Here is a 21028-nt window from a genome sequence, read left to right as displayed (position 1 = left end):
CCAAAGAAGAAATACAAATGGCCAACAGGTACATGAAAAGATGCTCAACATCGCTAATTATTAGAGAAATGTAAATCAAAACTACAATGAGGTATCACCTCACACTGGTTAGAATGGCCATCATCAAAAAAATCTACAAACAACAAATGCTGGAGAGGGTATGGAGAAAAGGGAACCCTCCTACACTGTTGGTGGGAATGCAAATTGGTACAGCCACTATGGAGAACAGTATGGAGATTCCTTAAAAAACTAAAAATAGAGCTACCATATGATCCAGCAATCCCATTCCTGGGCATATATCTGGAGAAAACCATAATTCAAAAGGATACATGCACCCCAGTGTTCACTGCAGCACTATTTACAATAGCCAAGACATGGAAGCAACCTAAATGTCCATCAACAGATTAATGGATAAAGAAGAGGTGGTACATATATACAATGGAATACTACTCAGCCATAGAAAGAGAATGAAATAATGTCACTAGAGCAAGATGGATGCAACTAGAGATTACCATACTAAGTGAAGTAAGTCAGAAAGAGAAAGACAAATACCATATGATATCACTTACATGTGGAATCTAAAACATGGCACAAATTAACCTACCTACAAAACAGAAACAGACTCAGACATAGAGAACAGACTTGTGGTTGCCAAGGGGGGTGGGGAGGGAGAGGGATGGACTGGGAGTTTGGGATTGGTAGATGCAAACTATTGCATTTAGAATGGATAAACAAGAAGGTCCTAATGTATAGCACAGGGAAATACATTCAATATCCTGTGATAAACCATAATGGAAAAGAATATTAAAAGAATGTATATATGTGTATAACTGAGTCACTTTGCTGTACAGCAGATTGGCACAACTGTAAATTAACTATACTTCAATAAGAGGAAGGGAGGGAGGGAGGAAGAAAGGAAGGAAGGAAGGAAGGAAGGGAGGGAGGGAGGGAGGGAGGGAGGGAGGGAGGGAGGGAAAAGAAAAGAAAGAAAAAAGGAAAGGAAAGAAAAAAGAAAAATAAAATAGATAACCAACAAGGACCTATTGTATAGCACAGGGAACTCTGCTCAACATTCTGTAATAACCTAAATGGGAAAAGAATTTGAAAAAGAATAGATACTTGTGTAACTGAATCACTTTGCTGTACACCTGAAACTAACACAACATTGTTAATCAATGATACTCCAGTATAAAATAAAAATTAGGGACTTCCCTAGTGGTCCAGTGGTTAAGACTCTGCGCTTCCAATGCAGGGGGCCCGGGTTGAGTCCCTGGTCAGGGAACTAGATCCTGCATGCTGCAACTAAAGATCCCACACATGCCATAACTAAGACCCGGCACAGCCAAATAAATAAATAAATGTTAAAAAATATATATTTTTTTAATAAATAAAAATTAAAAAAAAAACTAGGGACTTCCCTGGTGGCGCAGTGGTTAAGAATCCGCCTGCCAAGGCAGGGGACACAGGCTCGAGCCCTGGTCTGGGAAGATCCCACATGCCACGGAGCAACTAAGCCTGTGCACCACAACTACTGAGCCTGCGCTCTAGAGCCTACGAGCCACAACTACTAAGCCCACGCCCCACAACTACTGAAGCCCGCACGCCTAGAGCCCATGCTTCACAACGAGAAGCCACCGCAATGAGAAGCCCGGGCACCACAACGAAGAATAGCCCCTGCTCACCGCAACTAAAGAAAGCCCGTACGCATCAACTAGAGAAAGACCCAACGCAACCAAAAAAAAAAAAAAAACCTAAAAGCACATTTTAAAATTTCTTGTGGGTGTAATTAACATGTTGATTTGCTCCAATCTTTCTCCTCCAGGGGAAGCTTGTCATGCGTCAGGACCATATTTTATTCATATTTGATTCCCCTGCATTATGCATAGTACCTGGCACAAAGTAAAAACAATAAATGTCTAGTGAATTAAACCGACAAAGCAAATAGGAACGCTTAGTCTATGCACTCTGCTTACAGCACATTTCTTTTATCTGCCATCATTATTTTGGTACAGATATGGAGTCCTCGCTACACTACACAGTTCTTAAAGGAGCACTTCATACTTGTGTTTTAGACTAAGTCCAACTACTAAGGGAGGCAGTAGGATATAGTGGTTAAAAGTGTGTGGTGTGGAGTCAGACCACGTTAACAATAGGTTGTAACCCCAGCTTTGCCACTTACTGATGTGTGGACTTGGGCAAGTCATGTAATCTCTTGTGCATGTGTTCCCTCATCTATAAAATAATAAAAATATCTACCTCTTGGGCTTCCCTGGTGGCGCAGTGGTTGAGAGTCCGCCTGCCGATGCAGGGGACACGGGTTCGTGCCCCGGTCTGGGAGGAACCCACATGCCACGGAGCGGCTGGGCCTGTGAGCCATGGCCACTGAGCCTGTGCGTCCGGAGCCTGTGCTCCGCAACAGGAGAGGCCACAACAGTGAGAGGCCCGCATACAGAAAAAAAAAAAAAAATCTACCTCTTAAGTTGTCGTGAGAATTAAATGAGTTAAAATTTGTAAATCACCTGTAACAGTGTCCACAAGTGCTACTATAAATGTTTGTTAAATAAAGTATCAATAAGTGGGAATACATCAAACATTAAAAAAAAAACTTCTGCACAGCAAAGGAAACCATCAACAAAATGAAAAGGCAACCTATCAAACGGAAGAAAATATGTGCAAATCATATATGCAATATGGGGTTAATATCCAAAATATATAAAGAACTCATTCAACTCAATAGCCAAAAAAAAAAAAGAAATCTGATTAGAACATGGGCAAAAGATCTGAATTTTTCCAAAGGAGACATACAGATGGCCAACACACACATGAAAGCGCGCTCAACATCACTAATCATCAGGGAAATGCAAATCAAAACCACAATGAAATATTATCTCATACCTGTTAGAATGGCTATTATTAAAAACACAAGAAATAACAAGTGTTGACAAGGATGTGGAGAAAAGAGAACCCTGCTGCACTGTTGGTTGGAATGCAAATTGGTGCCACCACTATAGAAAACAACTGGAGGTTCCTCAAAAAATTAAAAATAGGGCTTCCCTAGTGGCGCAGTGGTTGGGAGTCCACCTGCCGATGCAGGGGACACGGGTTAGTGCCCCGGTCCGGGAAGATCCCACATGCCGCGGAGCGGCTAGGCCCGTGAGCCATGGCCGCTGAGCCTGCGCGTCCGGAGCCTGTGCTCTGCAGCGGGAGAGGCCACAGCAGTGAGAGGCCCGCGTACCGCAAAAAAAAAATTAAAAATAGAACTACCATGTGATCCAGCAATTCCACTTCTGTTTATTTATCCAAGGGAAACAAAAACACTAACTTGAAAAGTTATCTGCACCCCATGTTCACTGCAACATTTACAATAGCCAAACATGGAAACAACTTAGTGTCTGTCAGTGGATGAATGGATAAAGAAAATGTGTATATACACACACACAATGGAGTATCATTCAGCCATTAAAAAAAAGAAGAAGAGGGCTTCCCTGGTGGCACAGTGGTTGAGAGTCCGCCTGCCGATGCAGGGGACACGGGTTCGTGCCCCAGTCCGGGAAGATCCCACATGCCGCGGAGTGGCTGGGCCCGTGAGCCATGGCCGCTGAGCCTGTGCGTCTGGAGCGGCTGGGCCCGTGAGCCATGGCCTCTGAGCCTGCGCGTCCGCAGCCTGTACTCCGCAACAGGAGAGGCCACAACAGCGAGAGGCCCGCATACCACCAAAAAAAAAAAAAAAAAAAGAACGAGGAAGAAGGTGGCCTTCTCCCCCTCCCCAATTTTGATTATAAAACTGTAGCCCACTACGTTCTCAGGGTACAGCACTCCCTTGCTCACCTGCTTGTAAGCCTCACAAGTGTCCTATTCTAATAAATCACTTCTATCACTTTGCCTCTCGATGGATTCTTTCTGCCCTGATACATAAAAAAGTGGAGGTTCTTGGAGGCTCCCCCTACCCCAGACGCATTTCTGCGGTTTCAGCTTGAGGACATTGAGGGAGGGAGCCCTGCTGAACGCAGGCAGGGATGGCTGGTCTGTGGAGGTTGGTGAGTCATCCAGCCGGGCTGAGGAAACAATCAAGCAATCACACGTGCAACATCTCTACTGAGGGCCTGAAGGCCGCAGGGAAAAGTGGAAAGACCTGTGGACTGAAGGCTAGGAGGCTTTGGGGGGCATTGCTTGCCCTCTCAGAGCCCATTTTCTCCCAAGAAGCAGGGCTTGGAAGTGCTGAGAGCACCAGATGCCCAGCCTGGGCAGGTCCCTCCAGGACCAGGAACACAGCACCAAGGGGACAAACCATTGTCCTCGCACATCTGAAACTGTCACAGCTTTAGGCAGGAGTGTCCAGGCCCAAATGAGGGTTTGTGCGGGCAGGTGTGACGAGAGCTGAGCCCTGAAGGAAGGGACGGGCGTGTCGGAGTGCTACAATGGCAGAAAGGAGAGCAAGGCATCATCGGTGGGGGGAGGGCTGGAAAGGAGGGGCGGCTCAGCCTCAACACCAAGGGCCTGGAGAGGAAAGTGAGAAGAGTAACCCTAGCTGAAGAAACTACTGAAAGAAGCACGGATGGAGACATGAGTCTGGAAAAATAGGCTGAGGCCGGCCAGGCGGCCCACGCAAGCCCTCAATTCCCGGTGAGGACTGTGGGCTTGGCCCGCGGGCGTGTGGAACCACCGGCTGTGCTTTCACAGGGCAGCGTTGGGAGGCAACGGGTAGAATGCACGGTGTTTAATTTTCTCAGCTTAACTGTAACAAATCACCACACTGTTGGTGGCTGCTGTAACGAACTGCCCAAAACTTGGTGGCTTAAAATGACCCAAATGTGTCCCCTTATAGTTCTATAGGCTAAAAGTCTGACATGGGTCTCACCGGGCTGAAACTAAGGTGTTGGCAGGGCTGCCTTTCTTTCTGGAAACTCCAGAGGAGAATCTGCTCCCTTACCTTTTCCGGCTTCTGCATTCCTCGGCTTGTGGCCCTTTAGTCCATCTTCAAAGCCAGCAAAGGCAAACCGCACCTTCTCACACCACATCACCCTGAACTTTCCTTCTGCCTCTGGCTTCCATTTTTAAAGACGTTTGTGATTACATGGGTCCCACCTGGATAATCCAGGCCACTCCCTCTTTTAAGATCACCTGATTAGCAGCATTAATTCCATCTGCAACCTTAATTGCCCTTGGCCATGTAAGGTAACAGGTTCCAAGGATTAGGATGATTAGGACAGAGACATCTTTGGGAGGCCATTATTCTGCCTGCCATACTGGGCTAGTTAGTTGCAACTCCTTGCAAGCAAACAACAACAACAACAATAACAAAAGCAAAAACAAAAATGGAGAAGGAGAGGGAGAGGGAGGAGAAGGAGAAGAAAAGAAATATATTGGCTTAAATAACTGAGGCCTGTGTCTTTCTTCACTTCCTGGATCTACTTTCCTCTCTTGGTTTTCAGGCACCTCCTTCTATGAACAGGACCCCGCATCACCAGGCTTACATCCTGCCAGCTTAGCAGCATGGTAGTCCCCTCGCCCAGTACTTTAGCACAACCCAGGATGATGAGCATTGACTCTGATTCACCCAACTTCCTTCCAAGACTGTCCCTGGGCCAACTACTCTGGCCTAGGAGAGAACTTTCATTGGCCAGGCATGAATTTCATATGCACCGTTGGAGCTGAAACAGGGGAAGCCCCACCAAACCACATGGACAGAGACTTGGGGGTCGGTGGTTCCTTAAAGGAAAACTGGTAGACTGCTACCCAGAAAGCGCAGTAGTGGTCATAATTGCCCAATATGAGTTGCACTTCATGCCACGAAACTGTACTGAAAAATGATTTATAAGGTACTTAGCCATAAAAAAGAACAAAATAGGGCTTCCCTGGTGGCGCAGTGGTTGAGAGTCCGCCTGCCGATGCAGGGGACACGGGTTTGTGCCCCGGTCCGGGAAGATCCCACATGCCGCGGAGTGGCTGGGCCTGTGAGCCATGGCCGCTGAGCCTGCGCGTCCAGAGCCTGTGCTCCACAACGGGAGAGGCCACATCAGTGAGAGACCCGCGTACCACCAAAAAAAAAAAAAAAAAAGAAGAAGAAGGAAATCTTGCCACTTGCAACATGGATAGAACTTGAGGATGTTATGCAAAGTGAAGTAAGTCAGACAAGGAAAGACAAATACTACCAGTGATCTCACGTGTGGGATCTTCAACCAACCAACCTCACAGATACATAGAACAGATTAGGTTTGTGGTTTCTAGAAGCAAAAGGTTGGGGGGTGGTCAGAAAGGGCAAATGAAGGCAGTCAAAAGATTCAAACTTCCAGTTATAAAATAAATAAGGCCTGGGGATATAATGTATAGCATGGTGACTACAGTTAATAATTCTGTATGATCCAGCAATCCACTCCTGGGCACATATCCAGAGAAAACCAAAACTGGAAAAGATACATGCACCCCAGTGTTCAGTGCAGCACTATTTTCAATAGCCAGGAAATGGAACCAACCTAAATGTCCATCGACAGATGAATGGATAAAGATGTGGTACATATATACAATGGAATATTAGCCATAAAAAGGAGCGAAATAATGCCACTTGCATCAACATCGATGGACCTAGAGATTGTCATAATGAGTGAAGTAAGTCAGACAGAGAAAGACAAATATTATATGATATTGTTTATATGTGGAATCTAAGAAAAGGGTACAAGGACTTCTCTGGTGGTCCAGTGGTTAAGACTCTACTGTTTCCACTGAAGTGGGAATGGGTTCAATTCCTGGTCAAGGAACTAAGATCCTGCACGCAATGGGTCCAGTGGTTAAGACTCTACCATTTCCACTGCAGTGGGTATGGGTTCAATCCCTGGTCAAGGAGCTAAGATCCTGCACGCCATGGGGCACGGCCAAAAAATAAAAAAAAGGTACAAATGTACTTATCTACAAAACAGAAATAGAGTTGCAGGTGTAGAAAACAAACTTATGGTTACCAGGGGTAAGTGGGGGGAAGGGATAAATTGGAAGATTGGGATTGACATATACACACTACTATATATAAAATAGATAACGAATAAGGACCTACTGTACAGCACAGGGAACTCTACTCAATACTCTGCAATGGCCCTTATGGGAAAACAATCTAAAAAAGAGTGGATATATGCATATGTATAACTGATTCACTTTGCTGTACACCTGAAACTAATACAGCACTGTAAATCAACTATACTCCAATAAATTTTTTTTTTAATTCTGTATTGTATATCTGAAAGTTGCTAAGAGAGTGGCTTTTAAAAGTTCTCACAAGAAAAAACTGTAAAATGTGTGGTGATGAATATTAACAAGACTTACTGTGGTGATCATTTCATAATATATACATATTTTGAATCATTATGTTGTACACCTTAAACTAATATGTCATATGCCAATTATAACTCAATTTTAAAAGATTTAACATAAAAGAGCAAAAAATTAGCAAGAAAACACAAATGAGTAAATAAATGTAAAAAACCATGAACACTTTCAAAAGAGAAAATACAAACAGAAAATAATATTTTAAAATTAATCTCTTTAATCAAAGAAATTTGAGTTAAAATGAGACCATTCTGCCTATATTAGCAAAGATTTTTTTTTAAAGCTATATAAGGAGAAGTTGTGAAGGAGATGAGAATTCTCATACACTAGTGGAGTAAGGATACATTAGTAGTCTTTTTGGAAAGCAATTTTATAATGTGTGCCAAATGCTTTTAAAATGGTCATCTTCCAAATACTGTATGGTATCACTTGTATGTGGAATCTTAAAAAAAAAAAAAAAAATGGTGAACTAGAAACAGAGAGTAGAACGGTGGTTGCCAGGGGCTGAGGTGATGGGGGAAATGGGGAAATGTTTGGCAAAGGGTACAAACTTCCAGTTATAAGATTAATAAGTTCTGGGGATCTAATTGTACACCATGTTAACTACAGTTAATACTTCTGTATTGTAGGGACTTCACTGGTGGTCCAGTGGTAAAGAATCTGCCTTCCAATGCAGGGGACACGGGTCTGATCCCTGGTCAGAGAACTAAGATCCCACATGCCGCAGAACAACTAAGCCCACACGCCACAACTACTGAGCTCGTGCACCTCAACTAGAGAGCCTGCATGCCACAACTACAGAGCCCACGCGCCCTGGAGCCCGCACGCCACAACTAGAGAAGAGAAAACCCACAAGCCACAACTAGAGAGAAGCCCGTGCACTGCAATGAAAAATCCCGCATGCCTCAACAAAGATCCCGTGTGCCGCAACTAAGATCCGATGCAGCCAAAAATAAATAAATAAATAATAAATCTTAAAAAAAAAAAATACTGTACTGTATACTCAAAAGTTGCTAAGATAGACTCGGCGGCGACCACTGCGCAGGTCGGACCTCGTTCCCTCGTAACTCGCTCCGCTTCCTCTGCAGCCATGTCTGACAAACCCGATATGGCTGAGATTGAGAAATTCGATAAGTCGAAACTGAAGAAAACAGAAACGAAAGAGAAAAATCCACTGCCTTCACAAGAAACGACTGAACAGGAGAAGCAAGCAGGCGAGTCGTAATGAGGCGTGCGCCGCCAATATGCACTGTACATTCCACGAGCATTGCCTTCTTATTTTACTTCTTTTAGCTGTTTAACTTTGTAAGATGCAAAGAGGTTGGATCAAGTTTAAATGACTGTGCTGCCCTTTTTCACATCAAAGAATGGAGAACTACTGACAACGAAGGCCGCGCCTGCTTCCCATCCACCTGTCTGGCTGGCAGGGAAGGAAAAGAACTTGCATGTTGGTGAAGGAGGCTGGGTGGGACGACAGTGAAATCTAGAGTAAAGAGCAAGCTGGTCCAGGGTGTCCTGCGGGCTGTAAAATGCAGTTTAATCAGTGCCATTTTTTTTTGTTGTTGTTCAAATGATTTTAATTATTGGAATGCACAATTTTTTTAATATGCAAATAAAAAGTTTTAAAACCTGAAAAAAAAAAGTTGCTAAGATAGTAAATCTTAAATATTCTCATCACAAAAACAAAAACAAAAAAAAAGGTAATTATGTGAGGTGATGGAGGTGTTAACTAACCCTGTTATGGTAATCATTTGCAATGTATCTGTGAATCAAATCATCACACTGTACATCTTAAACGTACACAGTAGTATATACATCAAGTATATCTCAAATCTGAAAATAAATGAATGAATCAATGTTTAAAATCTCTCTGGCTTATAAGATTGTGTCTCTTTACCACCCCCCCACCCAAAACCTACTAATAAATAACTCTTCACAACTACATTTTCTTTTTTATTATTCTATATTTGAGCAATTTTATGGAGAAAAAGAATCCCTTTAATACACTAAATATTTAACTATAATATTACCTTGGAAGGTAGCATGGTAGAGTAGAAAGAACCAAAGTTTGGGGTCAGATGAACCATATTTAAATTCTGATTGTGTCACATAGTATATGCTAACCTCATTGAATCACAAACTCCTTACCTATAAATGAGAATAACAGTACCTCTTTCATAGTATTGTTGTGAGAATAAAATGTAGCCTGCTTAAGCACTCAATAAATACTAGTTTTTATTAGTTACATCGTCTAAAACTAAAATGTTAGTTTTATGAAACTAAAATGTTAGTTAGTTTTATATCATCTAGTTCATCTTTGCAGGGCCTTACCAGGAAAAATGTTAATATAGTTGTAATCAAGGTGTACATATTATACACCTTTTCCATGTATTGATGATCTAAATATTTATCATTTTAATGGTTATATCACATTCCCTTGCTAAGAGTATCATAATTTATTTAACCATTCTGCAATTATTAGATAGTGTATTTTTAGTGACTCTGCATTAACTACTTTATTATCTGATCCCCGTAACACTTCTGTATTGTTGAGACAGGAGGGGTATCCCCATCTTACAAATGAGGAATAGGTGGCACAGAAAATTTGAATTCTCCCAAGTCAGTTCGTTACAACCAAAGTCAAACTAGAAATCCCAGGTTTCCTATCTTCAAATTCAGTGATTCTCCACTCTGTTTAGATCTCTCCTTTATCTAGAACTACATTTTGTATCTATAGATTTTTAAAAATGACATTCTAACTTCTGCCACCATTAGGTCAATAATTTATGAAATATTAAAAATATTTTTATTCAGAATTATTAATTATTGACTGATACCAAACAAGCAGAAAACCATATAAGCAATTAAACTTCTCCAACTGAACACTACCTTACATATTTTAAAACTGAAACCCTCCATTAAATTCATTCAAGCATTCACACGGTAGTAATACTGTTCTTTTTTTGGTTGATCTGGATGAACAAGGCAGAATATCATTCGTTATCAAGAAATAGATACTGTTCTAGATGCTGCAGTGAATATAATAGTAAAAATATCCTTGTTGTCCTGGAGCTTATCTTTCCAGTACTGAAGATGGGTGATAAATAAATCATTAAAATGAATATGTTAGTGATAAGTGCAAAGCAAAAACAGCAGGAAAGGGGGATAGGATAGGAAGTGCTGCGGAGGGGTGGCCAACGAGTCCTCACTAGATGGGAGATGTCTGAGTCAAAATCTAAAAGAAATGGGGCTTCCCTGGTGGCGCAGTGGTTAAGAATCCGCCTGCCAATGCAGGGGACATGGGTTCGAGCCCTGGTCCAGAAAGATCCCACATGCCGCGGAGCAACTAAGCCCGTGCGCCTGCGCTCTAGAGCCTGCGATCACATCTACTGAAGCCCGTGTGCACCTCAACGAAGAGTAGCCCCCGCTCTCCACAACTAGAGAAAGCCCACACGCGCAGCAATGAAGACCCAACGCAGCCAAAAACAAACAAATAAATTTATTTAAAAAAAAAATCTGAAAGAAATGAGGGAGTGACCCAGGTAGATATCTAGGGGAAGAGTGGCATTAGCAGAGGAAACAGAGAAGGGCAAAGGCCCTGAGTTGGGAGCTTGTCTGCTGTGTTTTAGAACAAGATGGCCAGTATAGCTAGAACAGAACAAGACAGGGGAGAATAGTAGATGAAATCAGAGAAGTAATAGTAGCCAGATCAGAAAATGAACTTGCCGAACTTGCCGGTCTTCAAGGGTCTTTGGAGTCTGAGTAAGATGGGAAAACCACTGAAAATTTTGAGGAAAGGAGTGATGTGGTCTAATATACCTTTGAACTGAAGGGGGTATGACAGCAGGAAGACCAACTAGGAGACTACAAGTTGATGTAGTTGATGAGATGATGGTGACAGCAGTGGTCTGATTCTAGACAGAATTTAAAAGTGAAACCAACAGAATTTGCTGACGTATTAGATAGTGTGAGGAGAAGAGGCATCTCCAAGGTTTTAGGCCTCAACAACTGAAGAAAGAAGCTGGTGTTTATAGCAAGCAAGGTAGGGAGAGGAAGGCTATCAGAAACTCAGTGTTAGTAGTTTTAGAGATACCTACCCCATAAAAAGTACAAGTGCCAAATCAGCAGTTGGACAGACAAGTCTGCAATTAGAGAGGTACAGACTGCGGATATAATTTGGGAGTCATCAGCACAGAGATGATATTTAGAACAAGGGAATGAATGCAGATGGAAAGAGAAGACATCGAAACACTGAACTCTGGGTACCCCACTGTTCAAAGGTTAGGGATATAAGGAGGATGCAACAAGGACTGAAAAGAAGGAAAAACAGACAAGCAGCAGCTAAACTTAAAAAGTATGTCAAGGAAGAGAGACTAATCAACTGAGCCAGAGGCTAGATTGATCAACTATGCCAAATGCTACCGATAGGTCAAATAAGGTGAGGACTAAGAATTTACCACTAAATTTGGCAAAGTATAAATCACTGGTGAACTTGATAAGACATTGATTCTTAACCGTGGGCTTGAAAAACCTCAAAATATCTGGTTATTTAAAGACGTGCTTGGGACTTCCCTGGTGGCGCAGTGGTTAAGAATCCGCCTACCAATGCCAGAGACACAGGTTCTAGCCCTGGTCTGGGAAGATCCCACATGCCGTGGAGCAACTAAGCCCATGTGCCACAACTACTGAGCCTGCGCTCTAGAGCCTGTGAGCCACAACTACTGAAGCCTGTGTGCCACAACCACTGAAGCCTGCGTGCTTAGAGCCCATGCTCCGCAACAAGAGAAGCCACTGCAATGAGAAGCCTGCGCGCTGCAACGAAGAGTAGACCCCGCTCATCACAACTAGAGAAAGCCCACATGCAGCAACGAAGACCCAAAGCGCCAAAAATAAATATTAAAAAAAAAGAAAGAAGTGCTACACATAGCCTCAAAACAAAATTAACTAAATCCATTTTAATTTTAGAAGACTGCCAAGTTTTTTTTTAATAGACTTCATTTTTTAGAGCAGTGTTAGGTTCACAGCAGAGCTGAGTGGAAGGTACAGAGATTTCCTATCTACCTCCTTGCCCCCAAACATGTATAGCCTCCTCCAGGTTGCCAAGTGGTAGGTAAAATTTACTAAGGAAATGAACGGTAACACAGTGGTGTTACAAAGTTCACCTTTGTAGGACCGTGACCCTCTAAAGTAAAAGTTTTCAATCTAGGCTCTCCAGAGCCCTAGAAGTTCTACAGCATCTCTTTTGTACTACCACAATGGGGAGGGAAGAAGGTATCTGTAGTGGATTGGGCTCAGGGTTCTTCTGACCTGTTTAACCAGAGTACCTCAATCAGTTTTTACATACTGTATTTCAGAAGGGTTTTACAGTTAAAAAAAAAAAAAGTTATTGAAAATCACTGCCCTGAAGCAGTGGTTCTCAAAGTGCAGTACTCAAACTAGCAGCAGCACCTGGCACCTTGTTAAAAATGCAAATTCTCAAGTCCCAACCCAGACCTACTGAATCAGAGTCTGGGGATGAGCATTGTGTGTTAACAAGTCCTCCAGGTGATTCTGATGCATGCTGAAATTTGAGAACCAGTGCCTCCAATATTTCATATATTTTGCTTAGGTAGTTGTTTGCCTTCCTTTAAGCACTGCTATCCTCAGTGGAAATCAAAACAGAAATTTTAGATTATAGATGAAAACATGCAAATATCAGTATTTTAGGATATTAGAATAATATTTCTTACACAATTATATTTGGATTAAGGCTGCCATTAGACCTTATCCAAGGGTTATTTTTAAGAACTCTGAAGTTTTTAATATAAAATAATTTCAGCTATTAGATGACCACCTAGACAGCTCTATAGAGAGGTCCCAAAGTATACTGAAAAGTCATATTCCAATATTATGAGTGAGGAATTCTTAATGTCAATTCTTGACTAGTTTCAATCAAAGATTAAAATTTAGGGACTTCCCTGGTGGTCCAGCGGTTAAGACTACAGGCTCCCAATGCAGGGGGCCCAGGTTGGATCCCTGGTCAGGGAACTAGATCCCACACGCCGCAACCAGAAGTTCCCGCACACTGCAATGAAGATCCCACGTGCCACAACTAAGACCCAGTGCAGCCAAACAAATATTTTTTTAAAAAAAAAGATTAAAATTTATCTGACATGCAACATACCTCTTTCATATACTGATTATATAGAGCTTCTGATGATTCTAGATAAGCTTGTGCAGTTTCAATTTCTTCTCTTTCAGACCACAAGATACCCAGGTTATTCTGGAAAATAAAGACAAATAATGACAATATAAATCTTCCAATGAAGTAGTTTTCATAGTTTCAAAGTCAATACTTACCTATCAGATAGTATCAATACCACAGTCTGATTAACCATGAATTAATTATTCATAATACTACTGTCCTTATGTCGTGGGAGGCAGCCACTAAGATGGATTCCCTGGTGATTCCTGCCTCCTGGTGCTCATGCCCGGTATAATCTCTTCCCCTTAAGTCTGGGCTGGATTTAGTGACTTGCTTCTAACAAACAGAATATGGCAAAAGTGATAGAAGGTCTCTTCCAACATCAGGTTACAAAACACTGTGGTTCCATTTTGGGTGCTCCCTCTTGCTTGTACTCTCTGAGGGAAGCCAAATGCCATATTCTGAGCCACCCTATGGATAGACTCACATGGTCTGGGAGGTCAACAGCCAGCAAGGAATCGAGGCCCCTCAGACCAACAACCTTTAAGAAACTGAATCCTGCCAACAACCACATGAGTGAGCTTGTAAGCAGGTTCTCCCCAAGCTGAGCCTTCAAGTGCAGTCCCAAGCAGGCCAACAATCTGATGAGAGACCTTGAGCCAGAAGCAACTAGCTAAGCCATGCCTGGATTCCTGTTATAATAAAAGTTTGTTGTTTCAATCTGCTACATTTAGGGGTACAATGTTACATTTTAAAAACTAAGCCAGTTTTTCCCCTGCCACAGGACTCCTTTTATCAGACTCTGTATAGGGAAAATCAGGCCTGTTTACATGGTCAGAATTCAAGACTAGCTCCCCTTTAGACGGGTTACTCTGCCTCCCAACGCTTGTGACAGGCTTTCAGGCACAGGGATACCTCTGAGGCTGGGCTTCCAACATCTTTTGCTTACCTCCCTAGGGAAGGGAACAGAATAAGGAAAACAAAGTTTTTAAAGCAAATTCTTAACCTGGGCCCAAGGACCCACAAGTTACCCATGAAGAGAATTCAGAGTCTATGAATGTAGATGGAGAACTATTACAAACTTATTTTCACTATGTCCTACGAAACAGTATTACAGTACCTGGGATTTCTGTGGCCTATAGAAGTGAAAAAAATCTTCATATTATAGCTTGCAGATATCTCAAAATACCATTTATATTCATTAGTACTTTAAAATTATGGAAGTTATTAGACACAGATGTTATTTAATGTGTTAATAAGGAAGCTCATGTATCACTATATCATACATTTGTTTTAAAAAATATTTTAGTAACTTCTATGTTATTGGTTTCTTTTATAACCACTACATTTTATTTTATACATTTAAAATCATTATTCTGTTTCATGAAATACAGGCTTCAGTAGATTGCAAAAGGGGTACATGACACAAAAAAACATGTTTAGAAACCCTACAGTTTAAAGGTGACATGATCACTGCCCTGAAACACAGACCTCTGGTCTCATGGCTTCACGTAATATACCTATTCTATAATTTTTTTTAAGTGACTTGATCAGTTCTCAGTGTCTAGGACTGCAGGTAGGTCATAGTGATAAATTACTGAGATTGGGCAGTTCTCTCCTCTATATTACTTATGCAATCCTTTGCGGTACCCTGGGGAAGCTTAAAGGGCTCTGGCTCACTACTAATTTACCGATTATTCTGCCCACCTAGCCTCAGAGAATATAATCTCCCTTAATATTCATTTCTTGAATTTAGAAATGAATCCACAAGTCACCTTTTCTCACTCCCTAGGTCAGCTTATTTTTCCTCTGACAACAGTCCTTGAGATACTCCATTTGGCCATGACACCAGCACAACCCCAGCAGACTGTACCTAGCCTAGACAGATTAGCGACACACCCACTACCAGGAACTGGTTAGCCACATTTACTCTATTTTGACGGGATGGTGATGCATTTAGGCTGCTAGATCCAGGGTAGGCTGTGCCACAGAAAGCAACAACTCTGGTGTGTGATAAATCTTAAATCAAGTAGAGACCCTAGAGTGTGTCTACAAACGACTAAAGGCTTTTTTTAACCATAACCTATTGAGGTCCTGAAGTTAAGGACCATGCAAGGGATCTAGAACTGATTTGATTTTTCAAAATTAATAGTGTTAATGTTTTTTTCAGTGTTTACTCCACATAGGTGACTGCTTTTGACATTCTACATGAATTATTTTTACAATATAAATCCCATAATACATCAGAAAGTACTGTATCATTCACAAAGCAACATCATGTTCTTGCCCTTGGGATAACAGAATAGGTAAGGAAAAAAATAAATATAAAACAAAAACTGCTAAAAAAGTACTACTGGTGAATTCTACCAAAAATGTAAGGAAAAAATAATACCAACTCTACACAAATTCATCAAGAAAAGCAAAGAGGAAAGAACACTTCCCATCTCATACTAAACCAAAGACACAACAAGAAAACTACAGACTGATATCCTTCATGAACAAAGAGACAAAAAATATTAACAAAATTTTAGCAAATCCAGTCCAACAATATATAAAAGAGTAATATTTTACTCGTTTGGCTTGGCAAAAACTCCAAGTGGAGTTTATCACAGGAAAGAAAGGTTGGTTTAACATTGGAAAATCAATCAATGTAATTCACCATATTAACAGACTAAAAAAGGAAGAAAAAAAATCATCTCAGATGCAGCAATGAAATAATGATGCGGATTGAAAGAAGTCAGACCAGAAGAAGAGTATACACCATATGATTCCATTATGAAATTCTAGAAAATGTGGTGGAGGAGGGCAAGGAGAAGGGAGAGAGAATAAAGGAGTGAGAGAGGAATTACAAAGGGACACAAGGAAACTTTTAGTGGTGATGGATATGTTCATTACCTTGATTGCAGTAACTGTTTCATGAGAATATAAAGATGTCAAAGTTCATCAAATTGTATACTTTAGATATGTGCAGTCTACTGTACATCAACTGTACCTCAATAAAGCTATAAACACACAAAAACCGCCCTCCTTATATATATGTATCCTGGCAGTGGGGAGAATAATCTACTAATTTGTCAAGTTAAATTTCACTCAGGAAATGCAAGTGTATATTGCTGATAGCACAAATTAGAAGGAAAACCAGACAAAAACCATTCCTAAGGCCCCCTTCTTCTGGGGAAGGTAGACGGGGACAGTCTCCCTTGATAATCTAAGTGGGTCCAGGTCCTGTATATCTGTAGTTTCCCAGGAAGGAGACACCAGATTGAGACAAAAGAGTCAGAATATCACAAATTCCCATGGACTGATACTTTCAAACTTTTTCCTACACATACATACACACACACAGGTAGTCTTTTGCCAAAATAGAATCACTCTATGTAATTCCAAACATGCCTTTTAGTCTTCCCTCTCCTCTTAGTATTGATAGTTTTGGTTAACAAGTATAAATCATTATTTCTAATGGCTGCATATTGTTCTTCTGTATGGATGTACCAGTATTTATTTAACTATAGATCTCACTAATGTTTAATTTATTCTTTTTTTGAAACTAACAATGCTGTGACAAACATCCATGTTAACCTACCTTTGCATACTTGTCTCAATATTATTTTAGAATATTGATGTGGAATTTTTAAGTCTTTTTTTTTTTTAACTACTTATTTATTTTTGGCTGCATTGGGTCTTCATTGCTGCGCGTGGGCTTTCTCTAGTTGCGGCAAGTGGGGTCTACTCTTTGTTGCGGTGCGTGGGCCTCTCTCATTGTGGTGGCTTCTCTCGTTGCGGAGCACGGGCTCTAGGAGCGCGGGCTTCAGTAGTTGCGGCTCGTGGGCTCAGTAGTTGTGGCTCACGGGCTCTAGAGCGCAGGCTCAGTAGTTGTGGCGCACAGGCTTAGCTGCTCTGTGGCATGTGGGGTCTTCAAGGACCAGGGCTCAAACCCGTATCCCCTGCATTGACAGGCGGATTCTTAATCACTGCGACACCAGGGAAGCCCTAAGTCAAAGTCTTGACTCAAGAGTTTTGATACCTACTGATCTCCAGAAAGTTCTATGAATTTATATTTCCACTAGCGATAATGCTAATGGGCAGTATCCATCTCCTCATTGTTTCTCCAACAATAAACGTAACCAATATCTTTAATAATTTCTGCCAATGTGATACAATTTTTCTATCTCATTCTTTCAGTTTGCTTTATTAGTAGTGAGGTCAAATCTCTCATCATATATAGCAAATATTAAACGTAATAAAATGCTATAGAGTGGTAATGCCATTGGAATAAACAGATCAACTGAACAGTAGAGTTCAGAAACAGACTAGCATAAGCCCAATCTAATTAAAATACTACTGTTGTACCTCCCAGGCTAGTTCCAGTGCATTACTTTTCTTTTCATATTTTTATATTCACTTTTCTTTATTCTTTCAGATAAACATATTCATTTTGTCCAGTTCTAAGAAAAAAGAAAGCCTATTGTGATTTCAGCAGGAATTGCATCAGACCTATAAATGAACATCAGGAAAATGATATGTTTAATCTTGCCACCTAGGAACATGGTATATCATTCCTTTTAAGATTATCAGTTCTATTACCCCAATACTCTCTTTGTAAATGCAATTTCTAAAAATAATATTTTAACAAGTTCTTGCTTATATATAGAATATTACTGATATTATATATTTACCTTATATCCTCCTGTTTTATCAGACTGATAGTTCTAAGACTTTTACAGTTGATGACTTTAGGTTTTTTAGGTATATAAGGATCACATATAAAAATGATGATTTTGGGGGCTTCCCTGGTGGCACAGTGGTTGAGAGTCCACCCGCCGATGCAGGGGACACGGGTTCGTGCCCCGGTCCGGGAAGATCCCACATGCCACAGAGCGGCTGGGCCCGTGAGCCATGGCCGCTGAGCCTGCACATCTGGAGCCTGTGCTCCGCAACGGGAGAGGCCGCAACAGTGAGAGGCCTGCGTATCACAAAAAAAAAAAAAAAAAAAAAGATGATTTTTATTTTTAAAGACTGATATTCTTATTTGCTTTCTATACTATTGCAACGGCCAGAACATCTAATCAAGGTTTTGTTCCTGGTTTTAGTAAAAATATCTCTAATAATTCACCCTTCAGAAAAGGCTTACTGTTCAAAATACTGTAATTCATTGAGCGTACGATGTCACAAGTTTTAAGACACAATTATTTTATGTATCAACAAGAAAACACTGCCAAGAAAATTATGACACAAAATCAATCAGCTGTAAGATGGATCCTGATTTCAGAGATATTAATATATTTAAGAACATGCATATTAAAATCAATAAAATACAGCAAATACTGGAGATCCTATATTACATTAAGGAAGGTTTCTAATTCAATTTTTGAGATATTGAAGTACTTTTTTTTAATGTTCATTAAGCTTTTAGGCAGCCAAATGGTTGAAGAAAATTTCAAATAACTGAGATTTTGTTTGAATTCAATATCTTATGGATTTCATTAGATCATTCATCCACTCAACAAATATTTAGAATGGGCCTATTATGTGCCAGGGACTGAGATTACAAATAGTGAGCAAAAAGAGATATAGTTCCTGTTATATGTGTAACTTTTCATTTAATTGGGCCATGATAACAGAATATAACCTATACAATTTCCTTTTTAATTCTGAAGTTTTTCTTTGAGACCTACTCACCATAAGATCAATTGTGGTAAATGTTCCCTGGATCACACATCCTAGGAACTTGAACTACTGAATGTAAGGGTTTGTGAGCTTACTTAAGCAAAGTACCTGACACAAGAAGTTCATACAAGGGCTTCCCTGGTGGCACAGTGGTTAAGAATCCACCTGCCAATGCAGGGGACACGGGTTCGAGCTCTGGCCCAGGAAGATCCCACATGCTGTGGAGCAGCTAAGCCCGTAAGCCATAACTACTGAGCCTGCGCTCTAGAGGCCGTGAGCCACAACTACTGAGCCTGCGTGCCACAACTACAGAGCCGGTGCTCCACAACAAGAGAAGCCACCGCATTGAGAAGCCCGTGCACCGTAGTGAAGCGTAGCCCCCGCTCTCTGAAACTGGAGAAAGCCCGCGCATAGCAACAAACACCCAACGCAGCCAAAAAATAAATAAGTAAATAAATTAAATATACATAAATAACTTAAAAAAGAAGTTCATACATATTTGTATTCTGAACTGTTATGTTCCTGACCACAATGTCAGACTTATTTCTTAATAAACCAAGCACCATATAAATAGGAAACAAGTATTTTAAGAATTCAAAGGTAGGAGGAAGAGGTCAGTTAAGAACAAAATGATCCAAAGAAAGTTATATACAAGTATCAGGTGAGTCTTGAGATCGGTTTTGAAGAACAGGCAGGAATTCCCTGGGAAGCAAACGAATGACTACGGCAAGAACAGAAACGTAAGATTTTAGATACTTTGTTTCAAATTAAGAATGTACTCTGGTCATTCTTTACAATTTCCTTGAGACCTTAAATTAAGAAGTAAATTACCTTGGATTTTTCTTAACAGAATGAACAGGATTTGGAATAGTGGAGAGTTGGAGGGTCTCGGGAAACCAACGCGTTGACCACGACTACGCAAAGCAATTAAGTAATGCTGGTGGAGTGTGCGAAGAGGGTGGAGAGGGAGTTTGGAAGCCGCTTATCACAAAAGTGCGAAAACGTGGGGACAAATCGTGTCTTATACGTTTGCCTTTGGTCTCGGCAAGAGTTGGGGCCCCTCGCCACCCACTAGCCTCCAGCCAACACCAGGGCCGGGCTCGCTCTCACCTGAGCCTGGATGTAGAGTGAGACGCAGTCGTGCGACAGTCGGTACTTGCGCAGTAGCCTCAGGCATTTCACCAGATGCTCCTCCCCCGCCGACAGCTCCTCCGTGTCGATGTGGTTCACCCCGAGATGGAACTCAATAACCGCCCGCCTCACTGCCCCCTGGGCGACGGGCCCCTCGGCCTCCACCAATTCAGCCGGCAGTCCCAAGGCGTGGTCCCCTGCGCCCAAGCTGTCATCGGCCTGAGGTCGCTCATCCTCGTCTTCAGGCGCAGGGCCCAACAGAGCCTTGACCTCTTCCAGCAGCGCCCGGGCGCTGTATTTGGATTTGTACGGTTCCTTTTCCGGGTTTTTATGCAATTCTACCCGAGACAAGGCTAGCGCAGCCTGGAATTTCTCACGAATCTCGGCCCACGGAGCATCCGCCATACCGTCCTCCACAACCTCGGTTTCCTCAGTGTTTGCAAACAGGACTCCCGCCTTCCTTCTGCTTTGCGACACTTCACTTACGGCCCCCGAGAGCCCTACGCCTGCGCACTGCAGAACGCTATCCAATGACGTCCGCCAGGGGAAAGGCAATATGCTTGGCAGTGACCAATGGGAAGGCGCAGCAGTCACCATAGCAACCGTTGTCATGGAAAGGAACCTGTACTGACGATAGTCCCACCTCCAGCCCCGCCCTCTGCGGTGGTGAGTCTCTCGTTGACCCGGTGAAGTTGTAGATGCTTAAAAATACGATTGACTTCAGCAGATCAC

General features: G+C 41.7%; 2 protein-coding genes across 3 annotated transcripts in view; one reads left to right on the top strand and one right to left on the bottom strand.

Annotated features, from left to right (window-relative positions):
- KIFBP (kinesin family binding protein) overlaps positions 1–20781 on the bottom strand; it is a 41490-nt gene extending 20709 nt beyond the window's left edge. Inside the window, exons 1-2 of one of the 2 annotated variants that reach the window (XM_033407603.2) lie at positions 20276–20781; positions 13478–13576 (exon numbers count right to left, since the gene is read on the bottom strand). In XM_033407603.2, coding sequence (XP_033263494.1) covers positions 13478–13576; positions 20276–20701 — 525 coding nt within the window. In that variant the 5' untranslated portion in view covers positions 20702–20781. The remainder of the gene's footprint in view (positions 1–13477; positions 13577–20275) is intronic. The other variant, XM_004280800.4, reaches the window with a different exon arrangement.
- LOC101273310 (thymosin beta-4-like) lies at positions 8338–8956 on the top strand. Its single transcript, XM_033407605.2, has one exon. It carries the CDS (start codon positions 8405–8407, stop codon positions 8537–8539), a length of 135 nt encoding a protein of 44 aa, XP_033263496.1. The 5' UTR covers positions 8338–8404; the 3' UTR covers positions 8540–8956.
- Positions 20782–21028: the final 247 nt, after the last annotated feature.

This window comes from Orcinus orca, chromosome 14 (genome assembly GCF_937001465.1).
Source record: "Orcinus orca chromosome 14, mOrcOrc1.1, whole genome shotgun sequence".
Taxonomy (NCBI): domain Eukaryota; kingdom Metazoa; phylum Chordata; class Mammalia; order Artiodactyla; family Delphinidae; genus Orcinus; species Orcinus orca.
The sequence above is the reverse complement of the archived record's forward strand: the minus strand, read 5'-3'. Positions and strand labels throughout refer to the sequence as shown.